The following is a 23357-nucleotide window of genomic DNA, read 5'->3' as shown; positions in this document are numbered from 1 at the left end:
GTCGTAGGCTTATGTTAAGCCACATGCTCTTTCTGGGCGGCTACAGTAACTGCACGATATATAATCCAGTCATTCTGGTGTCACCTGAAAAATCCATTCTGTCATTTCTCCATTCCTTGGCTGCTTTTACGACCCAGTCCTTTCATTCTCTCAGCACATTCCTTCACAAAAAAGAAACGATCATGATCCATTCACCCGTGATCCTTTCTGCTGCGGCCGTTCTGCTTGTCGCCCAGCTTCCCGGTGGGTTGGCTGGCCCTGCCATGGCGAAGAAGCAGTGGGGCGGTTGGTCGCCGAGCCAACCGTGCGGTGGAGAGGTCTATGGACGCGACCAGCCTTGGTGGATCTTTGCGAGCGTTACCTCTGGTTCCTGGGGATCGTTCACGTCTCAGGCCTGTGAGACCGGGTACGTCATCTTTCTTGCTAACATGGCGACTGAATCTCATCCCGTAGTAGCTTTCCTAGTGTGACAGACAGCGCTTCGTTGCCGTCTGCTACAGACGCTGAGACCTCCACGTTCATTTCCAGTGAAGTCTCTTCTGTCACCCAGGAGAGTTCCACGGAAGAATCTCGTCCAGAGTCTACTAGCGAAGCTACGGTGACGGAGACTACCGTTGAGACGCAGACACTGGTGGAATCAGGTGGAGCCGAAAGCACTGCTACTGCTACCTCCTCTGCCTCGGCGTCCAGTTCCTCGTCCTCGGCGTCTTCGAGTGACATCGACGCGTGGTTGACTGCACACAACACCGTCCGCAAGGATCATGGTGCCAATAACCTGACTTGGAGCGATGAGGTCGCTGCAACTGCTCAGGCTTGGGCAGATCAATGCAGTTTTGATCATTCAAGCACGTCTTACGGAGGTCGGTCGTTTCTCTCTGCAAATTATTTAGGTCGAAACTGATGGACTTGCCAGAAAACTTGGCTGAAGCCTCTGGAGATCCGGATATTGCAAGCGCCGTACAGCTGTGGGCAAACGAAGCTTGTGAATGTTCCTTTCTTCTAACGGTTTTCCTGTTGTTAACGGAATGGTTAGCGGAGTACGATCCTAGCAACCCGACCTACTCGCATTTCACGCAAATGGTTTGGAAATCTACCACTGAGCTCGGATGCGGTTATGCCAAGTGCTCCAACATTTATGCTGATTACGGAGTGAGTTTTTGGATTTTTGTGCTATGGAAACAAACAACTCATGGAATTGGCTAGGGTGGAGTACTTTATGTTTGCAACTACAATCCTGCTGGAAACGTTGACGGAGAATATGCGTGAGTACCATAGCTTGGTGATTGATCTAGTATTGATGAATTTTTGCAGCGACAATGTCCAGGCTTGAGTGCATGCATGATATCGAGAATATGTGGCTGGGCTACTATGTAATATTTCGAATTATTTTACAATGTATCGATATGTACACGATGTGGTTGATCCACAAACTTTATTCAAATGTGATCGAAGCCTCGTGGCCTCTTCTCTTCTTTCATGGGCTCATTCCGCCTGCTATCCTCCCTGACCTACCTCCTCCTCGTTATCCTCACTATATGTGCCATCCTGCTCTCCTGTGTCGCCCTCCTCTCTCAAGCTGTGCGGACCTCCCCAAGCCGGTCCTGGTCAAGGAATATCAACGCCCTCATCATCGGCGCCAGCTACGTCGTTGTCGTACGTCCCACAGCCCAGCCAATCCTCAACAAGCTTCTGACCCAGCCCCGTGGCAGTTCTTCACTTCCCTATTCTTCTGTGCCAAACGCCGCATCGCCGTCCGCCTGAAATTGCAAAGGATCTCAAAGAACTACAGGCCAATTGGGAAGGGGGATGTGCCGAATGTGCGTGGGGGGTCGTGTTTCGATTGCATTGCCCCGCCCATTAATATTTGGTAGACTGTGCATGAGTACATCACGAGGGAGTACCTTCGTGCGTGTCTTGTGTCGTATGAATCAGAGCCCAAGGAGGCGTTTCATCCTGGCTGGGGACGACCGGGGACCAAATACGCTGGAGTGAGGTTTCGCAGGGCTTTGTTGGATATCGTCGCAGAGATAGGTGCGCCGGTCCTTCTTCCATGTCGATTCGTGAAACGCTTATTGCAATGTAGATGCCCTCGCCCATGTGGTAATCCCGACTCACCCAGTGCTTAAACCACATGCAAGGATGATACATCATTTTCGTTTCATTGTGCCCCTGCTTGACGATCCGGTCGTGTTGCGCGTGTATGATTCTGCGATCCAACTTGCCAGGAACTCGGAAGGCGAGCCGACGGAGGAAGAGTTTGAAGTTGGCTGGGAGGCAGCGGAGGAAATCAAACGAACGTCAGTTGATTGTCTTTTTGTCGCGTTGGTGCTTATATCAGTTTAGATTGGATGGGTGCAGGATGGAGATGATGGAAGGCAGTATGACCCAGCTCAATGTGTCGGATACTCAGTACGTGATTTATCAAGTTAAATTAGCTGACTGGTTTACAAATTGAATGTCTAGGTTAGATAGTTGAAAGCTTCTACGCTAGTGCAATCCTTCAGCATACACCTTCTTCCAGCTGTCCCTAGCGATCCATGCTCTGGCGTAGCTTCTTACAGACTCTGGAAGAGGCGCGCCAAAGTTCTTCTCCAATGACTCGGTGGCATCAGCAGCACTGATAGCACCAGATGTCGCGGCAATACGCGTCAACCATGCCGCGATGTGAAAGTCAGCCTCGCCAGGTGTGGCTCCGGCAATGAATCCTTCGGCGGGAAGGACGGTGGGGAGGACAGTGTAAAGATACGTCTTGAGACTGTCAAAGTGTGCCTGAGATTGAGCATAGAAGTCAGCTGGATCTTTGTTGGCACCAGTGTAGATGTCAAGGAGTGCGCCGTTTCCAGCGAGCTTTTCGTTATAGAAAGCGGCATGACGAGAGTTGGCGGGGTCTTGGGAGTGCTTCAAAAGGGCGTTTTGACCTAGAGACGAGGTTAGAAGAGGTTGTTGAAGAAGAGCACGGACGCACGGTTCTCGACAAAGGTCTTTGGTAAAGCGGCGGCCTTGGTGGCTCGCTCCGACTCGTCGCGAACGAGAAGCAAGGCAAAGTTGGGATCGTACTGGTCTTCGTGGACTTGGTCAATGATGGCCTTGTGGGAAGCGGGGGTGGATAGGGGTTTTGGGGCATGGGCGACGAGATACGAGATGACATCGGCGGTCGACTGGTATGTCTTACCACCTGCAGTTAAAGTGGGAAGGGTGGCGCTGGGATTGATGTCGATAAAGGCAGGATCAAAGTTTTCGCCATTGACGAGGTTGATTGTCTTTGTGGCGATGGCGTCGGCTAGGTATAGTTCGGCGCTGTGGGTTGTCAATTAGTTACGCGCCTTTGACAGGGCCAAAGTAATTCTTACACGGCGAGTTCGGGGGCGGCAGACCAGACAGAACCGCCAAAAGTGTATAGTGTAGGAGACATTTGAGAGGAGGATGATGATGATTGACAATAATTTTGAGGGTTAAATATCAAGTTGTCACGATTTCATTACTCAAGGTGCTCGTGATCGTTTGATAATCAATTTCAAAGCATCCCGACTCGCTGACCGCGACCGGAGTACATATGCAATTATTACTCTAATTTTCTATGTCTAAAAGACAAACACCTGTTGATGATTGATAAGTGATTAGGTGTGATTCCGGGATGCGGAGACATACCTGATCGACAAGTTTGCTGACAGTGCGAGGAGCGGGGTATTTAAGTTCATCGAGGTGTTTCCTGGAGCAAGTTAGCCAGGGTAAGATGGTGGCAGGGAAAGACAGCCTACTTCATAGCAGTGATCATGGGAGGGGGGCCACACATGAGTACTTTAGAGTGCAACTCGGGACCGGGTAAGTGCTCAGCAATCTGGTCCTTGGAGACAAACCCGACTCCGCCATTCCAGTTGGCAGGGGGGTTGTTGAGAACGTAGTAGACTTTGAAGCGGGAGCGGTCGTGCTGGGCCTGGAGATCATCGAGCTCCTTCTTGCAGAGGATATCTTCATGGTTGACGTTGGCATAGATAAGTGAAAGAACGGTACGATCTGCGGGGTTCTTGAGGGCGGCGCGAATGATCTGGATCATTGGGGTGATACCGGTACCGCCAGCGATCATGCCAATGTGGGCGACGAGGTCTGGGGTATAGGTGAACTGACCCTTGGGACCCTTGACACGGATGGTATCGCCGAGTTTGAGAGTCGCGAAATGACGGGAGATGTTACCCTTTTCGTACGACTTGATGAGGAGTTCAAAGTGGCCACGGTCATCATCAGACGAGACGGGAGTATAGGACCGCATAATGTCCTTGCCGTTGATCTCGGCAGAGATGGAGATGTGCTGGCCAATGGGGAGACCGAGAATGTCACTGGGGTGGGGCAGGCTGAATCGGTAACTGGAGGGAAGAAATTAATTTTGGATGAAACCGGGGGGAGGTGGCATATTACTTGCATTGCTGTGTTGGGCGACACCTGGGTCTTTTTTACGAGGGGAAACTCTTGCCAGGTGGTGGGGTCGAGTACCTTGGACCTGCCTGGGGTCTGGTGAGTCGAATGACGCGACGGGCGACGCGTAAGAGACGTACCCTTGGGGAAGAGGGCCATGAGGACGAAACCTCCAACGACAACAGCAGCGGTGATGAGCGCAGTAGATGAGAGCAAGTCGACAGTGCCCAGCAACGGCAAATCGACAGCGCTCAGCTGAGATCTAAAGTCGGAAAATGAGTAAGAGCCCATTTCTGGATGGTTTGGGTCTTTGGGAAGTCCGATGAGAATGAGATCAGAGAAATGAAATCCGGCCTTTTCGAGACTAGCGGTGAGGACGCGAGAGACGATGAAGAGGAAGGAAAAGGGAAGGACGAGGGAAAGGAGAAAGACGAACTGGTTTTTGTTCATGTGGGGTTTTGTTATTTACTCTGGGCGGGTCTGGCCAATCAATCGTACGACGAGAGCCAAAAGAGGGAATTTATTTATATTATTATAATTATAATATGAATTGATAAAATTGATAAAATAAAAGTGATGATTTAACAATTGTTGGTGGACGACTACGACGACGACAGCCTGCGGACGCAAGGCCCGCCGCCTTTCTTTCTTTTTAATTCTCTCTTCAAGAGCCTGCTGGCTGCTTCTTTCCTGTTCTCCTGCTTTTTTCACCACGCTGGGCGTGCAATTTCAGGCAGCAACAACCAACACAGATGGCTCTTCGCAAAAGGGGTCCTCCTCCAGGTCTCCGCATCGAAACTCCAGCTTGCCCGCTCGTCGACACTAAATCGGGCAATGTCGGCCGACCACCCTCCCTCAGGAACATGAAGAAGCTCTCCCTCACTCTCCCCGACGCCCAGCCATCGTCCGACAGCATTGCCGCCGCCCTCCCGCCAAGGCCCCGACGTCCTTCTGTCATCTCTCTCCCTGCCCCCACACCCGCCGCCCTCCTTGCTCGCAGTGAAGAACACGATCCCGACGTTCCCTACGCTGATGGCCCCCTCCAAATCATACCAGGCATCTGGCTAGGCTCAGAGGACAACGCTCGCGACTGGCCACAGCTCAGAGATCGTGGCATCAAGGCTGTTTTGAACGTCGCCAAGGAAGTCGCCTCCCCCTTCGACTCCTCCAAGCCTCTCCGTTCCTTCGCCTCAGCACCGAACCTCAAGGCTTCACAGCCAGACCTCCCCGATACTTTCTATCCCGCCCACCACGCCTCTGGACGACCCGCCATGCACTATCTCAAACTCATGTGGTCCCACGGCCAGCAGGATCTCGTCGCTTCTGGGTTCCCAGCTGCAATGGCATTCACCGACGCCGCACTCGAACGGGGCGAGGGCGTTCTGATCCACTGCCAGTGTGGCATTTCTCGCTCAGCTACCATGGTAATCGCCCTCGTCATGCGCGCGGCGGCCGAGCGCTCCCCCAACGTCCCACCGGAGATATGGGCCCTCAAGGGCATGCAGCCCGCATATGATTTCGTAAAACAGAAAAGCAAATGGATAGGCCCCAATATGTCGTGCGTTTCATTCATCGCCCCCTTGCCATGTTCATATTCAGTTTCCTTGCAGCTTAATATACCAGCTATTGGACTATGAACACAAGCTGACCGGCTCTCCTTCCAATTCGGAGCGTTCCTCGATCGTTGATGAGGAAGAGGAGTGGGGTAGGAGGAGACGGTTGCTTGATGAGGCTCCATCAGAACCTGAGGATGAAGAAAATACGTTTGTCATGCGGGAGGCCAAGGCACTTGACAAGGCCATGGAAGACCGTATTGTCGCACGGAAATCATCTGCCTCGTCGACATCCTCGATGGGCTCTTCGACCTCTGGTGTCGGTATGGGCGTCGCGTGGAGAAGTCGCTATGGTGCCCGCAAGCGCACAGGATCAGTAGCGAGCAGTATCTTTAGTGAAGAGTTGGTGGAGGAAGACGAGGAGCACAGTCTACTGGGTGTCGGCTGGCGGGTTTGACGAGACGAGCAGCTTTTGAGCGTGAGACATCAGTCATCGTCGACTAACTCGCCCGACGATGTGGACTATAGACGGAGTACGACGTCGCGTCCGCCTCCGTCGGCTCCGATATGGAAAACATCATTCAGCTTCGCACCGCCACCGTCGGCAACGCGTGCGACGTTTGATATGACACCCAAGCCTAAGCGGCGACCTGTGCCGATCCTCCCGCCTGTTCCGCCGTCGCCTACCAACGTCGTCGTCAGCAACTCTCCTCCAAAAGCGCCCAAGCACCACCCTTCACCGTCGTCGTCACCGTCGCCCCGTCCCCACAAACTGTCCTTGCGGATGCGCACCGAGTCGCGGAAACCAGCACCCCCACCTCTTCACCTGCGACACTCTGTTCTGAACCAGGCACGGCCACAGACAAGTCATGCTGCTACGCCAAGTCAGACGCTGTTTGTTTTCCCGCCTAGTCCGACGATGGGCAGGACGCCTGCGACGATGACACTGACGAGTGAAGGAGTGCCGTGGCCTGCGATCACGCCTCGTGTGTCAATGTTCCGGTCGCATGGACGGACGAGGAGTTTTATCGGTATTGCTGCGCCGCCTACGCCTACGACAGCGTTTAGCAAGGTGGATGCAAGGGGGTATGTGGGGTTGGAAAGCAGTATGTTGTAAGCCTATGTCTATGCTCTCTATGCTTTCCGTCACTGGGATTGGGGTCCGGTCTCTATTTGATCATTCTCTATCAATTTCTTATTTACACTTGCATTTGAACTCTTCACCGCACACCACCATTGACTTTTTTTTTTCTTTTCTTTTCTTTTGCTGTTTATTTGTTTATTTCATGTATCACCAGAGTTCATTGATCGACGTTCGTTTTACGCCTAGTGACTTTCGTTTAGTGTTGTTTTTCGATGCACATACATTTTTTGATTGTTTATTCGACCTCTAACGGAGGTATATATTATATATTGTAGCACTACGGAAGAATAAAAAGTGGTTGCGATACAGTCTACTTGAATATTCTGCCGACAGACTGCTTGACGGCGCCTGAGAGGAGGGAGCCGGTGATTCCGCCCATGCCCCATGAAGAAGAAAGATTGTTGGCCCAACGCTGTTTGGCGTCGCGGTCTGCATAGGTGAAGCCGATGGCGTTGGTGATGTTGAAGACGAGAGCGAGGATGACGATGGGAATGAATCTAAAGGAAATAAGATATGAGAGCGTAGAACGGGGAATGGACGCACGATATACTGAGCTTGAGAAGGGATACGATGAATAGGGCAGCCCAGAGACAAGGAAAGACGTATAGTGCTATCCAGAACATCTTGGAGTCTATGGGGTTGGGAGGGTGGGACGGATCACGACTCTCAAAGACCCAAAAGCTCTCGCCGTCGTCGTCAACTTGGTTCCAGAAACGTAAACCGACGAGTGTGCGGCCTGACACGTTGCGGCAAGTTCCAAAAGTCCATTGCGAGGAGGACGACGACTACGACGGTCTGTGTGGGGTTAGAGATAGTAGATAAGGGAAGGAGGGAGGAGACGTACGGATAGGACGTAGTTGTCTGTGAAGAAGCCACAGAGGATGTATACGGTGATGGCAGCTATTCGAAAGAGGAAGAGGAAGAAGAGGGCGAGGGGGTGTGCTGATTGGCGGAATATGCCTGCTATGCCTGGGGTATGGTGAGCAATCATTGGAGTAGTAGTAGGTGGATGGGCAGCATACCAGATTCAGCGTCATTGTCGTTGGCGGCGAGAGCGGGATTTCCATTTGTGGGAGTAAGGACAACAGGAGGGCGGGATGACTTTTGTTGTGGTGATGAGATGTTTCCGGTGGGAGCGTCGTCTGGTTCGATGGTGTTGTCGAGGAGAGGCGTCGACACGCTCATCGTGGAAGGGAGGCAAGAGGTACACGTGATCTGTGTACTCTCTGATCATGGACGAAACGACACCGTTGCTTGAGAGTGCGTTCCCTGCGATTGTGGCGACTGCTGAGACGTTGGAGAATAATAACGGATGTACCCAATGTGTCCTCGGATCGTGCTGTGCAGACCAAGTTTTCGTTGCTTGTTTTGTTGTACGCTCGCAAGAATGTCAAGGGGATTACAACTATTGGTAGGCCCTGGGAGGTGGTGCAGCAGATGAAGAAGAGGAAAAAGATGGCGGAGAAGGACAGAGTCAGAGTGTATGGCGCTATGGAGCGAATTCTGCGAGGAGGACGAGGATGTAGAGTCGGTGCTGTTTGGGGAGATGGACGGGATGCGCGTCGTTGACCTGCTGGACGCCGCTCCAGATGCGCTCCTTGACGACGAGCTGCTCTACACGACAATGGCGAGTATGTGGATGAGGCACGCCCGTGTCGGTTCACATGCTGGACTTAGCGGCGAGGCTGGCGACGTACGGGCTGTTGCTGAGCTACGTGATGCACCCGCCTGACCGGCCGACGATCTACGGGGCAGGGCGAGTACATGGGCGGGCGGGAGTGGGCGCTGTTGGTGTTGTCGTTGTCGACGGGGTCGGTGCTTGTGTTGTTGGCGTTTGTGTTGTCGGCCGGCGCCGCCTTTTCCTGAGGACGCGTCGTTTGGGTTGCTGCTCGTGGCGGTGTTCATCCATACGTTCCAGCTTCCGTCCAGTCTGCTCCGCCTGTTGCGCCCTGTTCCCGCCCTCCCGCTCGTCGTTGGTTTGAGGATGAGAGTCACAGAGACCGTACTTCCCATCGTTGGAATGTTCCTTCCCGTCCTACTCCTCATCGCTTTCCTCCTCTCTGCTTCGGTTAACGGCGTCTATCTCACTGCCGTTGTTCCGATGGAGACGCGCTCCTTGCTTCTCCTTCTCCTCTTCGCTCTCATTGTCGCCGTCTTTTTCTGCCTTGTCCTTCGCTCCAATTCCAGTGCATTTTGGCAACGACAAATGGAAGCGGTACGGCCCGGCTGTCTGTCGCGAAGCCAGACTGACTTACTATCGAACGGTCATCACCTACTCGACTCCGGTGCTACTTTCCTCCTCCGTTCAACCTACTCGACCTCGTCCTCTTCCGTCCCCTGCCGTATATTGGCATCCCCATCCAATCCGCCCGAACCCTGTTTTGGCGTCTGACCATCGGCGTGATGGTGCACATCATCAACGGTCTCATCCTGGCGACGGACCAAGCGACGCGATTCCTGTGTAGATATGTATCTCTTTAACGACCAGTGCTGGTTCTTTGTATGTTTTCTCTCACTAGTCGGCTGGCCCGCCCCATATGAGAGCATCTTTTATTCTTCTCTTTGTTGTATTCTACACGATGGCTCTACCTTTACCGGATGACAAGCCAGACGACAAAACTGATGACAAGGCAAAGGACAAGACTGATGCCAACGACACATCCAAGGCAGACACCACCATCCAATCCGCCCTCACACCTATGCTTCTCCAAATCGATCCCAAGGCACCCGACCGCTTTGTCACAGCCAGTCCCATCGGACCCACAACCTTTGGTACCGCCGACCAAATCCAATCCAACTACGCCCTCGCCAACATCGCTGACCGCCCCTTTGCAAAGAGCGAGTACACCACCTGGGGCGCAACCTACAACGCCTTTCTCCTCGAGACAGGCACAGACGACCTCCCATCCTTTGCAGCCCAGAATTCGCTCATTGTCCGGTATTACAACATCCTCGGCAGGCTCGCGGTGTACCAGACCAAGCTGATGAAGGCATACCAAGATGACGTAGGAGGGGAGACGACGAATATCGGTGTGAGCGCAGGCGCGGGTGTCCCTCCCGCGGACCCGGTTAGTCTGCGGAAGATGGAGGAGTGGGGTCGGGGAGAGATTGTCAAGGCCGAGATGGAGGGATGTGAGCAGGATTTGGTGTTTACCAAGAGTGACTGGGCTGCGTACCTCAAGCTGAATAGGACACTAACGGAGATCCTGCCTGAGTATGATGACCAGACTCTGGCCAATCTCGTGAGCCTTGTTTTCTTATTTGTTTGGCTATTTTTAATGGGATGTAGATTGCATCCCAGGCATATGTGGATCAGAGACTGCTGTATAGCTACCCTGGGATGGTCAACCGGACGATGGTGGTGGCTGGGGAGCAGGGCAGTCCTTCAGCTTCGTATGTCCCTGCGTGGACTGCCACTATTATCAATGCTACAAAGGTCGATGGGGCATCTGCAAAGGAGATTACCGGAAATTTGGAAAAGGCGGCAAGGAGGGAAGAGGCAGATGATCCTCCTGAAGATCCTACTTCCAAGACTACTTCTGAATCTGCTGACACTGATACCACAACTACCAACTCTGCCGATTCCAGTACAGAGACTGGGGGCTGTAAACCCAAGAAAAAGCGAGGTGCTGCAAATAAAATTGCGTCTGTATTCCGTGCTGTAGCAGCAGCATCCTCCTCCTCCTCCTCTCCGCTCCAAATTAATGGACACGGCATAGTCAGCCACCAGGTTGCTTCTTCCTCTTCCTCTTCCTCTTCATCCACCACCCTCTCCTCCCCCCTCACTCCCAGCAGCAACCTCATCCTCGTCTCCCTCCAAGAAGGCACCTGGGCCGACAAGCGCGCAGAGTTTATCAAGTACGCATGGGAGGAGCAGCCCGAGATCGCAGAAGTGTATCTGGGGAAGCAGGGGGAAGGCCCCATTGGGCGACGGTGGACTCACGTGGTGTTGTTGGCGGAGGGAGAGGGAGAGGTGGAGACTATTTGGTTGTTGGGTATGGTTTGGGGGGCTTTACCTCGGCCTGACGAGGAGGATGGGTGATCTTTTGTTAAACTAAACTACGATGTCTAATTATTTAATTATGCAGTACGACCGTTAATATTTGATACGGCCCGGATAACTCTTACTCGTGATGTGCACCGTCATGATGAACGGAGAAACACGCGTCGTCGAACGGTGATTACCCTCTGCTTCCACATTGTCAATGTAGTCTTGTCATGATCGAATGACCAGAGGGCTTGCTGCGCGTACATTACGGCACTTTTTCACCCGCCACCACCATGTTACATCTAATATCATCCAGTTTACTCAGATGGTGCCATTATTATCATCGATATCCGAGTTTCATCCTTCCTCACGTCACATTCTGGACTCCATAATTGATTCAATTTCGGTACCTCTGCTCGTCCACCATAGCTACGAGGAACCGCTAGATTTTCGGACACCCAGCCAAGTCTCAACGCATAATGTTCGGATCTCCAGACTGTTTTTAAGAGAGTGGAGAGGGAACTCTCTAATCTCGCGCCTGGATGTGCAACTTGAAAGTAAAAACACTCTTTTCCCTATTGTTGTCCGTTCCTTTTGCCCTCGCGCAGTATACATGGAAGAATGTCAAGATTGGAGGTGGTGGGGGGTTCGTCCCTGGGATCGTGTTTAATCCTTCGGAGGAGGTGGGTTTTCGTCTTGTTTCGTTTCGTTCCTCCGTGCCGATGGGATGGTAGGGCTTGGCATACGTGCGGACGGATATCGGTGGTGCCTATAGGCTTAACGACGACGATACCTGGACGCCCTTGACTGACTGGGTGGACAATGACCGGTGGAATATGTGGGGTGTTGATGCGCTTGCTACTGATCCTGTAGAGACCAATCGGTTGTATTTGGTGAGTTTGGAGGAGGAGTGTACGGTTGGTTCGCTGACTTGCTAGGCTACTGGGATGTATACCAATTCGTGGGATCCGAGTAATGGACATATTCTGGTTTCGGAAGACTATGGAGATTCGTTCACGCAGGTCGATTTGCCTTTTAAGGTTGGGGGGAATATGCCTGGGAGAGGAGTGTGAGTTTTGTTATTTTGTCTTGTTCGAGTTATGCTGATAGATGACAGGGGGGAGGTAATCTGATATTTGCGCTCTTGGAAACGCTTTGATAAACGGCGTTCTAGCGTCTTGCGGTCGACCCGAATAGCAACAATATCCTGTTTTTCGGTGCTCGGAGCGGGAATGGGCTGTATAAATCGACAGACTATGGTAGCATCTGGACTCAAGTGAGCAGTATGCCTAACGTCGGTTCGTCTTCGTATATCCCTCTGCCTCTTCAGTGCTTATGAAGTTCATTAGGAACATACGTCGTCGACCCTACAGATACAAGCGGCATTAATAGCGACCCACTTGGTTCGTACAATCTGACCTTTCTTGACCTTGCATTGATGGGTCTTCCTCCAGGTATCGCTTTTGTCACCTTTGACTCCACCTCTGGATCTTCCGGCTCCCCTACACCTCGTATCTTTGTCGGTGTCGCGAGTAATGGAACCGACAACATCTTCATCTCCGAAGACGCAGGTGACACATGTAAGCCTTCCCAACCTACCACTACCCCCACCCAATCCAGCCTTGACTAACCAAACCCAAAGGGACGGCCATCGCCGGCCAACAACAAACCTACTTCCCCCACAAAGGCGTCCTCTCACCCTCCGAAGGGCTTCTGTACGTCAGCTACAGCGACGGTATAGGGCCCTACGACGGTGTCCTCGGCGCAGTGTACAAGTACGATATCGCCAATGCCACATGGACGGATATCACCCCCGTCTCTGGGTCCGATCTCAGCTTTGGCTTTGGGGGCCTTTCGGTGGATTTGAAGAGCCCCGGGACGCTCATGGTGGCTGCGCTGAATTCGTGGTGGCCCGATGGGCAGATGTATAGGTCTACGGATAGGTATGCTGGAGATCTCTGACTCGGAGATGGCATTATAGCTGATCTGAATTTAGTGGTGCGACGTGGTCCCCGCTCTGGGCCTGGGTGTCTTATCCTACGATTAACAAGTATTATAGCTACAGTGATAGTCTCGCGCCGTGGTTGGGAGTCGATTATGTTGATACGACTTTGGGGGATATGCAGATTGGGTGGATGATGGAAGGTTTGTTGTGCCTTTTCTTCTCTCTTCGGTGTATATTAATATCATTTGTTAGCGTTGAGCATCGATCCCTTCGATTCGAATCACTTTTTGTATGGAACGGGTGCGACGATTTATGGTAGTCGGAATTTGACTTTGGTATATCCCCGCTGTTCTTCGATGGATGATGCATGTATTAATAATGGTCTCTAGTGGGACAGCGTTCACAATATCTCGCTGGCATCTATGGCGGATGGGATTGAGGAAACGGCTGTTCAGGCGTTGATTTCTCCTCCCGAAGGTCCGAGTTTGATTTCTGGCGTGTATGATATCCAAGGTTCGTATGTAGCACTAACGGGCTTTACGTACGGTGTTGACAATCAAGCAGGCTTCGTGCACACGGACCTGGACACCGCAACCACGTCGTTCTCTTCCCCGGTGTGGTCTTCGGTTGTCGACCTTGACTATGCTGGAAACGCGCCAACGAATATCGTATGTTTTCTCTTATAAATTGCGATCTTCTAGTCTTCTTATTTTGAGCAGGTTAGACTGGGAAACGGAGGAAGGTGTGTCAGGTTCGATGATTAGTCGAAGACTTTTCTGATTGCTGGACAGTTCCACCGGAAAACAAGTTGCCATCTCTACGGACTCGGGCGCGACCTGGTCGCAGGATTCTGGCGCCGCAGATAATGTATCTGGTATGTATCCCCTTCACGTCGCCCTCCTCCGTCTTACCTCTACGTAAACAGGCGGCAAAATCGCCTTGTCCGCTGATGGTGACACCATCCTCTGGCGCACCAGTTCCAATGGCGTCCTAGTATCCCAATCCACCAACACCTTCACCTCCGTCTCCACCCTACCTACCTCTGCAGTCATCGCCTCGGACAAAACGGATAACACCGTGTTCTACGGCGCGTCCGAGTCGGCATTCTACGTTTCCAAGGATACGGGCTCGACCTTTAGCGCAGTCGGTAGCTTGGGAAACTCGACGAGCCCTGTAAAGATCGTGGTTAACCCGGATGTTGCTGGGGATGTGTGGGTCTCGACTGATGTGGGCCTCTTCCATTCGACGGATTATGGGACAAGTTTTACGGCTGTTGAGGGTGTTTCTCAGGCGTGGGCTATTGCTCTTGGGGCTCCTGCTACGGTTTGTGGTTTCGCGAGTTTTTTTTGCTGTGTCTTTTGATTTTTTGATCGTGTTTTTAGGACGGGGGATACCCTGCTGTGTTCGCTGCAGCGGATATTAGCGGTGTTGGGTACTACCGCTCGGACGACGAGGGTGCGACGTGGACGCAAATTAATGACTCGAGTTTAGGGCTTGGTGCTGTTTCTGCGAATGTTATGACTGCGGATCCTCGTGTTTATGGCCGGTATGTTGTCGAGGAAAAGACACGTGGATATCTGCTTATTATCTTCTGTGCAGAGTGTATATTGGCACCAATGGTCGAGGTATATTCTATGGAGATGTTTCCTCTACGAACGGTACATCCACGAGTGTTACTGCGCACGCTTCGTAGCCCCGATCAGAGATCAATGGTTTGATGGTATTTCACCGGATTATTCACAGTGCGTTCCGTCATGAGGCGATGATTTTCCCAAGTTTTGGGTGTAGCGTAGCATTAGGAAAATATTAGTCTGGAACCGGTCCAAAAAATGATGTCATCTTTGATGACTTCTTACGTTACCACTGAGAACACTCTATGAGTCTATCTATCTTTTACCATCACAGACGGTGGTCTTCGCGTCTCGTTAGGAATGTCTAGAAACAAAAGGCACCGAACCACTGAACTCGTGTTCGGCGCGCCCTCAGAAGCGGACAACCCTTCTGCTCAGCTCAACTATCCATCATCGGCCGCCTCTTCTACGCGCGTGCTTCCCGTAAACACTGTGCCCAGCTTTGTCACACTATGCGCAAGAGTTTTCGCAGCCAAATTCGTTCAGCTTCATAACAATGAAACCATCTGGAAACAAACTTCCCAGTATTTGAAACTCGTCCCAGAGGAACTGAAAGGCAGGATCTTTGGGATGCTGAGTGCTGCGTGGCCGACATATTTATCTCATGAAATTATTGTTACTGTGCGATGAGCCTTCCTTGAAAGCTCCCTCATGTACTCTTCACTCACAGTGTATCTAGTATTTCTTGAATGGATCGTCTGTTACTTTGTCAAACAACCTTCCCGGGGTCAATAGGAATACTATCTCTTCTATCAAGAGGTTCGGTGCAAATCTGCGGGAACTCCGTATAACGGGATTTGAGAAGATTGCGGATGAGGTCTTTGCGTCCGTCCTTCTAACTGCGCCTCAGCTGAAGGTGCTCGTTCTCCGGTGCGTTATCATGTTTAATGGTTGAGACATTCGCTTATGACGGTAAATCATGCCAGTGGGTGCTCTAAAGTGAGCGGTAGAACTATCTCGGCGGCGTCCAAATGTCCACAGCTCAGAGTTGCAAATTTTAACTATACCTCCGCAACTCCAGCTTCACTGGCCGAGTTGCTCGTGGCATGCCCAGAGTTAGAGGTGCTCAAGCTCGCAAAGATATCCAACTGGGTTCGTCTTTGGTCTACCTAGTTTCATTCAGCTATATAGCTGAACCTCTTCAGACGGATACAACGTTCTCAAAGTTCTTGTCGGGTGTGGATGAAGATTTCAGGCATGTAAACCTTCGCAATCTAAAGCTCCGCCAAACTGCAGTCTCCGACCATTCTATGGTGGCTCTTACAACTATATTTCCGAACCTAAGACGACTGGATGTCTCCTTCACTGGGATTCGCAAGCCCTCCTTATGGGTGAAGCAAGCTCCCTATCTGGAAAAGTTGTGTTTGACGTCTACCGCGATATCTTCCGCAGAGTTGTGTGTTACAATTCATAGCCTTCCCCGATTGAAAATCCTGGCGATAGGAGCGCTGGGCGTTGGCACAAGCCCGAATACGACAATTAATAATACCTCGTCGATGACGTTACACGACGACGATTTGGCACTCGTCACTGACTTGCTGGCTGAACATGGAAGGCTAGAATCACTGAGTCTTGTATCCAATACCAAGCTGAGCTTGATGAGAAGCAGGGAATCGCGTGCTTTGTGCCGTATGATATCCCGTGTTGGCCGTAAATGCAAAGTTCGTGCTTTTCTTTTTCTTGTGGCCACCCAATGCTGATATCACTTTTGTTATAGTATCTCAACCTGTCAAGCATGCCATCTTTGCGATCTTCAGACCTGGCCGGTTTAATGCCTACGTTTGAAGACGACGAGCCTTGTGCTCTCCAAACCTTGATGCTAAATAACACCGGCGTGGATGACGAGGTGGCGCCCTTCATTTCATGTTGTCCGGAACTTGCGACATTGGAACTTGCAGGGACGAAAATAACCAGTAAGTGTCATTGGCGATAGTTGCCACTAACGGATTGAAACTGCGTGTAGATGATGGTCTGTTTCCAATTATCGATGCCTGTCCAAAGCTTGTGAATCTAGATCTCACAAGTTGTCGAGGGGTAAATGTAGTTGATCGTCGACGCCTTTTTGAAGTAAGTGGTATATTGTCGCAAGATATCTTTGCTAAGAGACCACTAGGTCTGGGAGCAGTCCGGGTAGAGAGATATGCGCACATTCTTACATGTACATTCCAATTACAGCTGACAAACCACTACGATCGGGACGAAATGAGTCTCATGAAGGAACGCACTGCCAATAGTCTGCGGATACTGGTGACCAGGCGCCCATAACGATGATGAAATATGACTCACAGTCATTTAAATATGTACAAGTATAACCTGCAACACACGCGGTAGGACCTGTCCAATTGATACCTAAAGCATTGCTGGTTTTAGGCTAACGGAAAAAGGAAATAGTCATCCATTCTTACCCCCGCATTGTCCGTAAGCTCCAGAAAGCGATGTCGTCGTTGGAGTACTGGCTGATGCTGTAGTTGTCGTTGTGGTACCTACTCTTGTGGTAGTTGCACTCGTCGTTGTAGACGCTTTTGTGGTAGTTGTTGATGTTGAAACAGACGTGGTCACAGAGCCGGATATATCTCCATAGAATATGCCCCGACCATTAGTGCCGATGTACACCCTAAAAGATTTCTGTCAGTATTAGATTATCCGGAACACCACCTGAAAACCCGTACCGTCCGTAGATACGAGGATCAGCTGCAAGACAATTCCCTGACGCAGAAGCAAACCCATGACTAGCATCGTTGATTTTTACCCAACTCACGCCGGCATCGTCGGATCTGAAATACCCAACTCCTCCGTAGTTCGCAGCAGCGAACACAGCAGGATAGTCACCACTCTATATTGACGTGAGCATCTGACCTGGGCAATACAAATGACACGCACAGTAGCTGGAGCGCCCAAAGCAATTGACCATGCTTGTGATATACCGGAGATTGCAGAAAATGATGATCCCAGATCAGTGGAATGGAATAGTCCCTTGTCGGTGGAGACCCACACATCGCCGGTAACATTAGGGTTGACAACAATCTTTACCGGAGACGTAGAGGAGCCAAGAGAACCCTTCGCCGTAAAAGTCTTGCCGCCGTCAGTTGATAAGTAGAAAGATGAAGAAGCAGCTCCGTAGAATATGGAGTTGTTCAACTTATCCGACGCTATCGCAGCGGTCGACGGAAGAGAAGACACTGTGGTGAAACTGTTGGTATACTGGGAAACTTGGACACCGTTCGAACCGGTGCGCCAGAGAACGGTATCACCGTCCGCAGAAAATGCTACTTTGCCGCCTGAAATTTGTGAGTCACTTGGGATCTGTGCGTTAAAACTTGACATACCTGACACATTGTCGGCGGCACCGTAATCCTGAGACCTGTTTTAATGGCTGTAGGTTAGAAGACTTGTCAACTACTGGAGGTATAATTACCAGGTGGCGCCAGAATCAGTCGATATGGCAACCTGCTTGCCTGTAGTACTGCGAAGACCTTTAGAGAAGCTGGCGACTAATGAAAATAATGATAGGCATTCACCTGTCTCCGGTGCCTATCGAAAGAAGATGAGCATTTGGAAGAACTGTGCGATCTTGAACGACATACCGATGCGAACAATGTTCGTGGGCTTGTTACCGGCATAATCAATATCAGCGGATGTGCTCCATGTTGGATTTGTGTAATAGTTGCTCGGTGCTACATTCAAGTCGTTGTGAACGAAACCTGCCGAGACGATTAAATATAATTGTGCAAGAAACAACTACAGAAGAGATAGGCACCTTCAATATCCCCAAGGGCGGACAGTAAGTGAGGACCACTCGGTGGAGAAATCAGTGCTTGAACGGATGTCTCTTCGAGACCATCTGCTAATGACTGGAGAGTAATATTGTGGGTAGTGTCCCACTTTGAACATAGACAAACCTAGTCAGCGTATTTGCTTTCCATTATTAAAGGGCTTGCATACTTTGGTCAAATCGTGGCTACCATATATGGTCGCGCCAGTACCGTACAGGAAATGATTAGAATCGAATGGGTCGATGCTGAGAGCTGTGGTTTATATTGTCAGCCAGGGGGATCATAAGGAAGGCTAGATAATATACGCGTACCTTCCATCATCCATCCAATCTGCTTGTCACCGAGAACCGTATCTACATAATTAGGCCCAAGCCATGGTGCAAGACTGTCGGAATAGGTATAGTATTTGTTAATGTTGGGATATCCATTCCACGCCCAGAAAGGGGACCAGGTTGCGCCACTAGAAACGTACACAGACGGTCAAGGGAAAAAGAAAGAAAAGGATCGAACAGGTTCACAGACCTATCCGTTGACCGGTAAATCTGACCGTCGGGCCACCACGAATTCAGCGCAGCGACCATAAGGGTACCAGGTTTCTGAAGGTCGACATCAAGACCACCAAATCCGAAATACAAATCTGACCCTGAGACAGGCGTAATATCCGTCCCTGTCAAGCCATCAGTACACCGATTGTCTAAAACTCAAACTACGCGCTTACAAGTAGAGGAGGAGATATTGTACTTGTAAACGCTCCCAAGAGTACCATCGTATGGGCCTGCTCCATTGCTATAGCTTATGTAAAGGACATGCTCGTCAGGTGAGAGGACGCCCTTGTGAGGAATATAGGTATTGTTTTGTCCGGCCACGGCAGACCCTTAGTACAGATAATTAGGAAGTGACCGAAAAGAAAATGACTACAATACTCACAGGTACTTCCGCCATTTTCAGAGACAAAAATATTGTTGGAACCTTGATTCGCCACACCGACAAAGATCCGCGGAGTAGCGGAACCAGAAGATCCTGATGTCGAATCGAAGGTAACCCAGGAAATACCTGAGCAATGTTTTGTATCCTGCTAGAAAATGTCTGTTAATTTGGAGGACAGACCTATTATATCTGCGTTGTAGCCAGTAGTGTCGGAGGGGTCGGGGATATATGTTCCTATCTCACGATTAAATAGGACGGGAGGAGGAAGGCATGCAACGACATACCTGCACTGGGAAGACTGGTGACTTTAGACCAAGTAGAGCCGTAATTAGTTAGATTTATAGAGCCCATTTCCGCTCCTTGCTCCAAAGAACAGAATAGCATTATTGTTTGGATCAACAACAAGGCGCTGAAATGAAACGAGTTCAATTGTTGGTCCATTTAATGCTAAGTTAACGCACCTCTCCCCTAAACGAAGGCTTCACTATCACCGGAGAAAGGTGTTATTAAACGGGAAAGAAGTTCTTACATTCCGCGACCGGGCATATTTCCCCCGACTTTGAATGAGAGATTAGACGCAGTGAAAGTTGAGCCATAATCAGTCGATATTAGTATTTGGCCATTGTTAGGATCCCAGGAGTTGGTGTACATCCCGGTCGCCTGATCAATGCGTTCGTTAGCTTGTGCCATTGAAATTCTACAATGATTTACCAGATAAAGACGATTGGTCTCGACGGGATCTGTAGCCAGGGCATCAACACCCCAATAGTTCCATCTTGCGTCGTCAACAAAGTCCAACAAAGGGGTCCAAGTATCATCGGAATTGAGCTTATACGCCCCTCCAATGTCGGTTCGAGCATAGGCTAATCCCTATTGTGCATATCAGTCATGGTAATGATGTATAGAAGATATGGTAGTAACAAATTACTTTTTCAGATGGGTTGAAGACAATACCGGGGACAAAACCACCACCGCCGCCAATTTTGACATTTTTCCAATTGTAAGTTTGTGAAGAAGCTGAGAGAGCCGGGGAAGCGAAGAAGGTAGCAGTTATAAATAAGGACAATATCCTGGGGACAAACATCTTGAGCGTACTATCGTCTTTCAGTGAGAGATTTCTCCACCTTTTTAAGAGCTCTGCCAGCAATTTTTTAAAAATGAGGTACCCGAAATATAAGCGGATGAGAGTATGCCACACCCGAATATCAAGCGGTCCCCACCACTGGGAGCAACACCCTGGCACTGTTCGCGTTCCTATTGGGAGACCGGAGGTCAAACGGCAAAACTTGCCTGGAAAGGCTAGAAAATAAGATGAGGCAACGAGGTTCAATGACGACACTGATTCACTTATACGTCAGATTGAGGTGGTGCCTCACGATAACAAGGTCACAAGAGGACGACGTATGAGTATTTTTGTGGGTTATATTCGGCACTGATAGGTGGCGGAGCCATGACAGAAATCATATGAGTGATTGCACTGAGCAGCTGCAGGCCTAGTAGGCTAGTTCAACGTGGTCGCGACTGCGAATGCGATCAACGATCGGGCGGGACCGGATAGGACCGGGCAGTTGATCGACAGACAAATGGGGATGTTGCCCACGTGGCTGTGTCGTTGAGTGACAGTCCTCCTCGTGTTGCTTATTCCGCTTTACATACCCAATACCCTGGTTTTGTCTGCTTCTTCCTTGCCCGTTCTCGATACTTTACGACCTTTATTACGAAGCACCATCGCGGCCGTGCAGCTTACGTTCTTTCAACTTTGTCAACGTCTTCAACCGCGCCTAATATTCTTTCTTGCCTTGTCAAATCCTCGCCTTTAGTTCCATGTCACCGCGTGGCCGAACTAGTCATGAACATACCTTTCTTCTTCACGCCAGTCACGAAAACAGATGCCCATCCCATCCCCCGACCTCACCAATATCCAGACACAATGTCAACGAACGACGGTCTACTCCTCGTTCTCCACTTGTTGACAGGGCGTTTGATCTCAACGGAGTGCGTTATGATCCCGTCTTTTCGCTTTGTTTGCTAATTCCAACCAGGACGCCTTCAGTAAATTTACTGACGCCCCTACCGTTCCCTTAGGGAGCAAGAAAGATACCAGTCCCGGTAATCACAAGCTTTCAGAGACATCGACATTTCATCCCCTACCCCCTCTCCCTCCATCTTCTTCTCTACAGTTATCGACTCTACTCGATATCAACTTCCCGTCTTTTGCTTTTCCGACTGGATTTCCGATATCAACGCCTCCCTTACAATCATCGCCACCCATTTCATCATCTCCGGGGAGCCGAAGAAATAACACACCTGCTACAGACAATTCTCTGTTCCACATGCCCGTCCTAAGTCATCCTAATAGTCCATATGTTCCCTGGGAGTCTCCAGTTCGTCGCGAGATCCTACGACCGTTAACGCCCTCTTCTTTTGTATCACATTATTCCCGTCCTCTTTCACGGAGCGGCGCTCGAGCGCCTGAGCCACCTGAAACTGAGGAGGAGCGTTTGCCGCAACGTCCAACCCGCAAATTGCACAAAGTCTCCAAAAGCATTCTAAACTTACGGCAGGCCGTTAGGAATGTTGCTCAAGTAACCAAGAGATTCAAATTCGCTCAAAAGCGAAGGTCACTTGATCAGCCTGATCTTCCGGAACTCCCTAAGACGCATTGGCAGTCGGACCCACTACTTATTGCTCGACATCGACCTCGACCTCGATTGCCACCGCCGTCTCCTTCGTCTGCGTCATTTGACTCCACTAATACCAATTCGCTGTCAGCGTGGTTAGCTGCACGACAATGTGAAGCGAAAGAGTGGAATCTGGATGCCCAGAGGGGTGTTGCATTGGAAGAGTATGATCGAGCCGGTAGCTGGATCAACTTAACTGCCCTGAGCGTATCAGATGATTCGCCTTCAAGCCCGGCATACGGACCACTAGAGTCCAGTATTTGGAGACCATTGGAATTCGATATGTCTCCTCTCCTATCAACATGTCACTCGCCACACATTACACCACCGTGCGAGCTACTACAGTCACCACCTATGCCCTCTCGACGCCCGATACCTTCACAATCACGCCCTTCAACTGCTGGAGGAAAGCCTGAGGATGGAGATGGAATATCAGGGGAAGGGCTCTCGGACCTTAGCTACATGATTGGAGCATTCAAACTATAATGATCAACATCAGTCTAGGAGCAGCTTAATCATTTATGCCGTCATGTAAGTAATTAGAAAAATCTGGTTGTAACATGTAGACATCCATTGGGCAGCGGTTTATCCCCTCATGTCCCGCCCCTTGACATGGGGTAATGCTGAGTAAATCAAATGCTTTAAATTCTGGTCGTGTGCGGCCATTGATTTGGACGAAGCTATGTGAGTGGTTGAACACTGCGCGCAGGCCGTGGCAGACCCTGTGGATTCTAGAAAAGATAGAGCTGTCACAAAAAGTCGGGACTTAACGACCCAGGGCTTCTCTGCGACTCCCGCATCCCCCCCATTCAAGGCTTGGCACACAATTCATTCAGAGCTTTGATTGTAGGTTGGGCGAGAACCTTCTTATCTTTCGGTGTGGCGGATCATCTTTTATGCAACCGATCGCAGGCTTTTTTTTTGCGGATGAAATTTCATATTCGGCCACTAAGAGTGCTTGAAGTTCTGTACTGTGACCAAGTACATGTACTGACGTCTCGAAACTTCTGTCCTCGTGTTGGTGCAGGTTGGTGCTGGTGATTGATTGCTCTTGTCAGCGGCGGTGATCCGTGAATCATCAAAGTGAATGTTGATCAAAAAGTGACCTTCTCCTGATAAGAAAGCTCGTTCTAATCTATTTCTCTGCTCATGCGGGTAGTAACGATAAAATTAGAATCGGGATACTATTTGAGGTAGCCCCTGGCCAAGTGGTGCTACGAGCATATGCAGCACTATTTACTTATCGCCATGCGGGTTCCTTGGGCGCGTTTCAGGCCCGAAATCGGCCTGGGTGAGGTACAATTT

The 23357-nt window shown here is 50.4% G+C and overlaps 13 protein-coding genes across 13 annotated transcripts; 9 read left to right on the top strand and 4 right to left on the bottom strand.

The window, feature by feature from the left end:
* Positions 1-182: 182 nt before the first annotated feature.
* EV420DRAFT_1637529 (CAP domain-containing protein) lies at positions 183-1330 on the top strand (the record flags this gene model as incomplete). The annotated part of the gene is made up of 6 exons (XM_060476717.1): positions 183-406; positions 457-860; positions 914-982; positions 1034-1149; positions 1204-1262; positions 1312-1330. The coding sequence occupies 6 exons, from the start codon at positions 183-185 to the stop codon at positions 1328-1330; spliced, it is 891 nt and encodes a 296-aa protein (XP_060336440.1).
* Positions 1331-1459: 129 nt separating this feature from the next.
* EV420DRAFT_1760075 (uncharacterized protein) lies at positions 1460-2455 on the top strand (the record flags this gene model as incomplete). Its single annotated transcript, XM_060480607.1, has 5 exons — positions 1460-1653; positions 1710-1817; positions 1872-2031; positions 2084-2297; positions 2344-2455. The coding sequence occupies exons 1-5, from the start codon at positions 1477-1479 to the stop codon at positions 2453-2455; spliced, it is 771 nt and encodes a 256-aa protein (XP_060336439.1). The 5' UTR covers positions 1460-1476.
* On the bottom strand, positions 2406-3445 carry EV420DRAFT_1514141 (uncharacterized protein). The gene is made up of 3 exons (XM_060471796.1): positions 3351-3445; positions 2966-3297; positions 2406-2918 (listed from the first exon to the last, which is right to left on the bottom strand). Exons 1-3 carry the CDS (start codon positions 3410-3412, stop codon positions 2488-2490), a joined length of 825 nt encoding a protein of 274 aa, XP_060336438.1. The 5' UTR covers positions 3413-3445; the 3' UTR covers positions 2406-2487.
* EV420DRAFT_956047 (ferredoxin reductase-like C-terminal NADP-linked domain-containing protein) lies at positions 3250-4957 on the bottom strand. Its single transcript, XM_060484137.1, has 5 exons — positions 4551-4957; positions 4418-4499; positions 3759-4361; positions 3649-3709; positions 3250-3596 (listed from the first exon to the last, which is right to left on the bottom strand). Exons 1-5 carry the CDS (start codon positions 4858-4860, stop codon positions 3582-3584), a joined length of 1071 nt encoding a protein of 356 aa, XP_060336437.1. The 5' UTR covers positions 4861-4957; the 3' UTR covers positions 3250-3581.
* Positions 4958-4987: 30 nt separating this feature from the next.
* On the top strand, positions 4988-7430 carry EV420DRAFT_1514132 (uncharacterized protein). Its single transcript, XM_060471795.1, has 3 exons — positions 4988-5968; positions 6021-6400; positions 6425-7430. The coding sequence occupies exons 1-3, from the start codon at positions 5163-5165 to the stop codon at positions 7078-7080; spliced, it is 1842 nt and encodes a 613-aa protein (XP_060336436.1). The 5' UTR covers positions 4988-5162; the 3' UTR covers positions 7081-7430.
* EV420DRAFT_1637524 (Golgi apparatus membrane protein TVP23) lies at positions 7418-8292 on the bottom strand (the record flags this gene model as incomplete). Its single annotated transcript, XM_060476716.1, has 4 exons — positions 7418-7604; positions 7651-7892; positions 7952-8076; positions 8130-8292. 4 exons carry the CDS (start codon positions 8290-8292, stop codon positions 7418-7420), a joined length of 717 nt encoding a protein of 238 aa, XP_060336435.1.
* Positions 8293-8590: 298 nt separating this feature from the next.
* Positions 8591-9499, top strand: EV420DRAFT_1637523 (uncharacterized protein; the record flags this gene model as incomplete). Its single annotated transcript, XM_060476715.1, has 3 exons — positions 8591-8738; positions 8785-8918; positions 8975-9499. 3 exons carry the CDS (start codon positions 8591-8593, stop codon positions 9497-9499), a joined length of 807 nt encoding a protein of 268 aa, XP_060336434.1.
* A 187-nt stretch (positions 9500-9686) lies between these two features.
* EV420DRAFT_1637522 (uncharacterized protein) lies at positions 9687-11149 on the top strand (the record flags this gene model as incomplete). The annotated part of the gene is made up of 2 exons (XM_060476714.1): positions 9687-10349; positions 10397-11149. 2 exons carry the CDS (start codon positions 9687-9689, stop codon positions 11147-11149), a joined length of 1416 nt encoding a protein of 471 aa, XP_060336433.1.
* A 92-nt stretch (positions 11150-11241) lies between these two features.
* EV420DRAFT_1719460 (uncharacterized protein) lies at positions 11242-14917 on the top strand. Its single transcript, XM_060479739.1, has 17 exons — positions 11242-11778; positions 11830-11988; positions 12034-12164; positions 12213-12219; positions 12270-12393; positions 12445-12498; positions 12550-12675; positions 12738-13038; positions 13092-13240; positions 13293-13375; positions 13430-13553; positions 13602-13708; positions 13760-13782; positions 13832-13914; positions 13966-14363; positions 14423-14586; positions 14640-14917. The coding sequence occupies exons 1-17, from the start codon at positions 11638-11640 to the stop codon at positions 14731-14733; spliced, it is 2268 nt and encodes a 755-aa protein (XP_060336432.1). The 5' UTR covers positions 11242-11637; the 3' UTR covers positions 14734-14917.
* A 1-nt stretch (position 14918) lies between these two features.
* On the top strand, positions 14919-15613 carry EV420DRAFT_956345 (uncharacterized protein). Its single transcript, XM_060484138.1, has 2 exons — positions 14919-15541; positions 15598-15613. Exon 1 carries the CDS (start codon positions 14972-14974, stop codon positions 15299-15301), a length of 330 nt encoding a protein of 109 aa, XP_060336431.1. The 5' UTR covers positions 14919-14971; the 3' UTR covers positions 15302-15541; positions 15598-15613.
* Positions 15598-16733, top strand: EV420DRAFT_956445 (uncharacterized protein). Its single transcript, XM_060484139.1, has one exon. The coding sequence runs from the start codon at positions 15718-15720 to the stop codon at positions 16369-16371; it is 654 nt and encodes a 217-aa protein (XP_060336430.1). The 5' UTR covers positions 15598-15717; the 3' UTR covers positions 16372-16733.
* A 329-nt stretch (positions 16734-17062) lies between these two features.
* Positions 17063-20455, bottom strand: EV420DRAFT_1637520 (uncharacterized protein; the record flags this gene model as incomplete). Its single annotated transcript, XM_060476713.1, has 20 exons — positions 17063-17285; positions 17341-17504; positions 17552-17949; positions 17998-18032; positions 18087-18134; positions 18190-18202; positions 18256-18372; positions 18429-18552; positions 18614-18696; positions 18756-18904; positions 18967-19111; positions 19163-19318; positions 19372-19497; positions 19552-19605; positions 19656-19669; positions 19746-19780; positions 19833-19839; positions 19901-20031; positions 20083-20241; positions 20300-20455. The coding sequence occupies 20 exons, from the start codon at positions 20453-20455 to the stop codon at positions 17063-17065; spliced, it is 2337 nt and encodes a 778-aa protein (XP_060336429.1).
* Positions 20456-21014: 559 nt separating this feature from the next.
* On the top strand, positions 21015-22978 carry EV420DRAFT_1514091 (uncharacterized protein). Its single transcript, XM_060471794.1, has 3 exons — positions 21015-21366; positions 21414-22736; positions 22788-22978. The coding sequence occupies exons 1-2, from the start codon at positions 21196-21198 to the stop codon at positions 22536-22538; spliced, it is 1296 nt and encodes a 431-aa protein (XP_060336428.1). The 5' UTR covers positions 21015-21195; the 3' UTR covers positions 22539-22736; positions 22788-22978.
* Positions 22979-23357: the final 379 nt, after the last annotated feature.

This window comes from Desarmillaria tabescens (genome assembly GCF_030435595.1).
Source record: "Desarmillaria tabescens strain CCBAS 213 chromosome Unknown EV420scaffold_5, whole genome shotgun sequence".
NCBI lineage: Eukaryota > Fungi > Basidiomycota > Agaricomycetes > Agaricales > Physalacriaceae > Desarmillaria > Desarmillaria tabescens.
This window is presented reverse-complemented; position numbering and strand designations above follow the sequence as displayed.